Source organism: Nicotiana tabacum, chromosome 17, assembly GCF_000715075.1.
Source record: "Nicotiana tabacum cultivar K326 chromosome 17, ASM71507v2, whole genome shotgun sequence".
Taxonomy (NCBI): domain Eukaryota; kingdom Viridiplantae; phylum Streptophyta; class Magnoliopsida; order Solanales; family Solanaceae; genus Nicotiana; species Nicotiana tabacum.
This window is the reverse complement of record NC_134096.1, coordinates 49,264,701-49,269,882: the sequence shown is the minus strand read 5'-3', so window position 1 is coordinate 49,269,882 and position 5,182 is coordinate 49,264,701. Positions and strand designations below refer to the sequence as shown.

The window sequence follows — 5,182 nt, the reverse complement described above, 5'->3', positions numbered from 1 at the left end:
TCCACTTAGACCCTATATCCCTTCAAATATACCCTGTACACTTATTATCAAAATCAAGAGATATCTTTCTTACTAATAGTACTTGTTCACACGTAAATTAATGTAAATATCACGCGTCGATCTTCTAAATAGCCTTGAAGCACTTCAAAATTTTTTGGAGTGCTACAAAAGATATAAATTTTCGCTCTCTATTTTCATAAGAAATATTTGAAAAATATTCACCTCACAATATTATTAATTAGTAAAATATACAATACAGTGGCTCGTTATTGAGTTACTCTCAATCTTGATATTCCTATAGATGAATATAAATTTAATTATTCATTAGTGAAAAAATTTTGAGGGTTAATAATATTAATTAGGAAATTTGACACTTGATATGCATAGGAACTGTTGGTAAGTTTTGAGCATTAAGCGTTAGGTGTGTTTAGGGCTCACGGTCGGGTGACTGAGACGTATATCTCATAGAATTAAGCCCTTGTGTGACTCTCCGGGTGTTTTAATAGTGATCCGCTCATGGGCAAGCCCAAATGAATCCTAAAAAGCCTTGAACACTGAGCGATGTAGCTTCTTATTGTCCCGTTTAGAAATCATCGTTTGTTCATAAAATTTCCAATTTTCACTTGAAGATGCATTTTGGAAATTTTCAAAAATTTGAAAAACTCCAAAAAGGTTATTTTTCAAAATTTTAATTCAAATCACTCACAAAACTTCAAAAACAACCCAAAATAATATTCATATCCAAACACAAATCTAAATTTTAAATATCATTTTTACTTGAATTTTTTTTTCTATTTTAGAATTTTACAATTCTTATGTCTAAACGCCCACTAAATATCTTGTGCTTTTTCCTTCATATTTCATTTTCTTTTCTATTTTTAATTTTTGTGTTTAACTTGCAAGTATGAAATTACAGTCGTAGTGGATAAGGTTTTTGGTACTTAAAATTTAAAAATAGCTTTAGACAAATTATAGTTGGACATACAAAGTCATCCCTCGTGCTCCTACCACCTAGGGTCATGGTGAAGTAGATAGGATCCGGTTTTTTCACTCTTAGATTTCATATTAGAGTTTTTAGGAATGTTAAAATTTCTTTAATTTCTCCTTTAACGGCCTTACACTCTTCTAATGGAAAATCTAAAAGGCGCGAGGTCATTTGCATCTACATTCAGTTTTGGTGTCACCATTAAACTTACCTACTTTACACAAAAATTTGCAAGTCCACTCACTATAAGATCAACTTCAGACTTATCGAGTCTTAAGTTGAAAAAAAAAAGTCTAAAGTGCAATACACTTGAGGCCAATTAAATTTACAGTACAAATATTACACTTAAGATGTACTTAAGGCCAAATAGGTTTAAAGTACAACAAATATTTTCACGCACTTAAGGCCAAATAGGTCCAAAGTGAAAAATTACACTTAAGATGTATTTAAGGCCAAATAAGTATGAACTGCAACCAATATTTTCATGCACTAAAAAGACAAATAGGTCTGAAGTACAAGTTACCCAGAAACAGAAATTCATCCTTCGAATTTCAACAATCTAATACATGATTTAACACCTAAATCTACTCCAAATGATCACAAATTTAAAATATAACCTCCAAATATCATAAATAACAAACTACAATCACTAAATTGCCAAAATAATAATAAATCTAATAAACTCATTTGCAATTAAGAAGAAGGAGGAGAATTAAAATGAAAATGCCAGAAGTTGTATATATTTTGGGTACTACTTAATTTTTTAAAAATAATTGGGCATAAATTTATCGGCGCGACCAAATAGTATTCCCGTGAAAGTTTTACAAAGAAATGAGAAATCATGTGCTCCTAGTCATCATCGCTCTTCCTATTTCAGGATAAGAAAACGGAAAATAGCGACAGGAATTTATGATTGGATAAAATAGAAGAAAAGACATGATGAAAGGAATTATAATACTTTAAAACATAAAGAAGTTAGAAATTAAGGACTACAAAAAATCAATCTACATCTTTCGACAAATATCTTCTGTTGTGTTATTTTTTTATTATCAAAGATTAAACTAATCAATCATAAAGAAGCAATTATATATAGTAGCTGGGTTTGATTTGGAATTCTTTAACCAAATTCTAGTGCTCTTTTTTCCCTGGATGCCGCACCTGTTTGTTCCTCGTTTTGGAAAAGCTTTCATAATGGACTTTGTAACTGTCCTAACGGCATGTTCTTAATACTACAATATTATCTTTTGACCCATATTTTATTACTTCATGAACAACATGATTAGGATTTAGGAATGTCCATTTTAATCCATTTCTCATTTCTCATTTCTGACACCTAATTATGATGCACAACAAGAATAAATATACAGTAAAGGTTAATGATAGGATAAAATTGGTCTATATTAAATGATCGAATGATTGCGTGACACGTGAAATCGGAAACAGACGGAAGATGAATCGAGTAAGAACCAAGACCAGAGACAACAACAACAGTTGGTGTCAGATAGATCCCGAAGGGAACATAATCAACGGGAGCAAGTCGAATGTTTGTCACCAGATGGCATTTAATGAAAAAATATTCCCTAGTAATTAATAGGTAGCTGTTGCAGAGAATTTTGACTTTCATGGCATGCCGTTAAACATTCATCAATAGCCTCCTCTATTGTCTTTTAAGAGGGGCTTGATCCTAGGATCTTGTTTCCTAAGTATAGCTATAAATAGTGGCTTCAACAATTATTGTGAAAAACACAGAATCTTAGGCAAAACTTATGCTACATCCCATTCTCAAGCTAAAGAATCTAACTTTACTTTCTCGTTTTATATTACTAGTATCTTTGTCCTCGGGGGCATCGCTCCTAGAGCTAGACCTGTCATTTCCTTTGATTTTTACGCTAAGTCTTGTCTTTAATCTTATTTATTTATTATTTTTGGATCAAATTGGTTCGTTTGTCTATAAACCATATAACAAATTCAATTGTACCGTTTTACAGGTAAATAGTTTGGTGCCCACCGTGGGTCTTAGACAATTGCGTAATTAAGTTGATCCTTGCGTTTATTACTAACTCGTTTGATTCTTTGTTTCATAGCGAAAATAAAAAATAGCAGCTCACAGTGTCAATATCGCACACAACGTTAAGGCGCACGAAAATCTGCCTCAACATGAGGATTCAACCAATGACACCCGCAACGAGGGGGACATAGCAACTCCGGTCTATGGCGGACAATAACCCCGGCATGTGTGGGAGCTAACTCCCGATGATGTGGAGGACGTACACGTTACCGAAACGGTAAGGATCTTGAGAGAGCGACAGAAAGCCATCATGGGCCATTTATAAAAGCAGGACCAATTCATGACGGAATTGAAGCAGGCATTATCAAGTGCTTCCAACAACGCAATTGGAAAATGCCCAGTTCTCCTAGCGCTCCTAAAAATCAAAAGGCTCTAAGAGTGGATAACAACACACCAAGGGGTGAGGTCGGTTTCGACGGAGCCAGGGCTGCAGTAGCGGATCTAGTAACAACAACGGGAATGATACCTTTAAAACCGAACTCATGAGATTCATGATGGAGATGAAAAGCGGATGGATAAGAACGCGAAAGAGTTTCACGCTAGAATTGACCAAATTCTGGGCGCACCACAAGTGTTGAAGGTCCTAGATTCGAAGAAGTATACCCAATTGCCATTTAAGTCGAGTGCAGCACCATAATTTATTCTGAAACAGTTCAAGATGTCGAGCATACCAAAGTACGATGGCACTTCAGATCGTCATAAGAACATCACAACTTATACAACGGCGGTGAAATAAAACAACTTGGCCCAGCATGAGATTGCATCGGTTCAAGTGAAGAAATTCGGAGAAACCCTCACAAAAAGAGGCCTTGACATGGCATTCACTCCTACCCGAGCACTCAATATATTCTTTTGAAATGCTCGCAGATTCTTTCATTAAGGCCTATGTCGGGGCAAGGAAGGTTCAAGAAAGAAAATATGTTGTTACCGGTCGTACCGGTTGAATGGGCAGCAGAGGTATTCACTAAGGGTTTGAAACCGAGGAGCTCTGATGCCTCCCGAAAGTTGAAGGAAAGCCTACTCGAATTTCATGCAACCAAATGGGAGGATGTCCATAACCAATGTGAATCGAAGATAAGGATAGAGGATGATCAGATCGGGTTCCCGATAACAACCAAAGGGCGGGACCAAGACAAGAGCCGAGAAAAGGTCAAGGATAATTTTGATACAGACCATTGATCTTCCAAAGGCCACTTTTTGCTTTACGAGAGAAAAGAGCGATGCAGCAGTAAAGGGTTCCGGTCCTCGGATAGGTTCGCTCGCGAAAGAAGAACTGACTGTGGCCAAAACAACAGATCTTTGCAAGACAAAGAGGTATCGAGGACCCGAGATTCCACTTATCCTAGGTTGTCATATTACAATTTCAACATTAGCATCGTGGAGTTAGTATCGGCGATGAGGAATATCAAAGAGGCACAATTTCCGAGGCCAATGACATATGATCCCAGCCAGAGGAATCCTAACCTATGGTGTGAGTATCATGGGACTCATGGTCACATAACTGGGGACTATTGGCATCTGCGCGAAGAGGTGGCAACGCTATTGAATAACGGTCATCTCAAGGAGTTATTGAGCGACCTAGCCAAGAACAATTACGGTCGCAGCCAGGACAACGTAGATCCCTCGAAGATAAGGGAAAACTCTCATTGGTTGACTATATACATGATTTCCATAGGGAATAAAATCAATGGTGTAACCTTCTCAGCAGCCAAAAAGACAAAAGTATCGGTGACCCATAGCAAGAAACTCCGGGAAGTCGCGGAAGACAACATCACCTTCACAGAGGAAGACGTCGATGGACTTCTTTTTCCACATAACGACGCCTTGGTAATTTCTCTTAATGTTATAGATTTCAAGATTAAATATGTATTGGTTGACCCAAGAAGCTCAACCAACATAATTCAATGAAGAGTGCTGGAATAAACAAAATTAAATTGGATGTATCATCCCGACAACAAAGCTCATCGCCGGGTTCAACTTGGCAAGTGTGACAACCCGATGGGAGATCCGTCTGCCCACGAACGCCGAAGGGGTTACAAAGAATACCTTAATTGAAGTGGTGGACGGTGACATGGGCTACAACATAATTCTCAGTAGACCATGGTTACATGAAATAAAGGCCGTACCAT

General features: G+C 37.0%; 1 protein-coding gene across 1 annotated transcript; it reads left to right on the top strand.

The window, feature by feature from the left end:
• The first annotated feature begins 4,448 nt into the window (after positions 1-4,448).
• Positions 4,449-4,961, top strand: LOC142171833 (uncharacterized). The gene has a single exon (XM_075235539.1). The coding sequence runs from the start codon at positions 4,449-4,451 to the stop codon at positions 4,959-4,961; it is 513 nt and encodes a 170-aa protein (XP_075091640.1).
• The last annotated feature ends 221 nt before the right edge of the window (positions 4,962-5,182 follow it).

Coding starts and splice junctions, on each gene's coding strand:
- LOC142171833 (XM_075235539.1), top strand. CDS start 4,449: ATGAGGAATATCAAAGAGGCACAATTTCCGAGGCCAATGACATATGAT.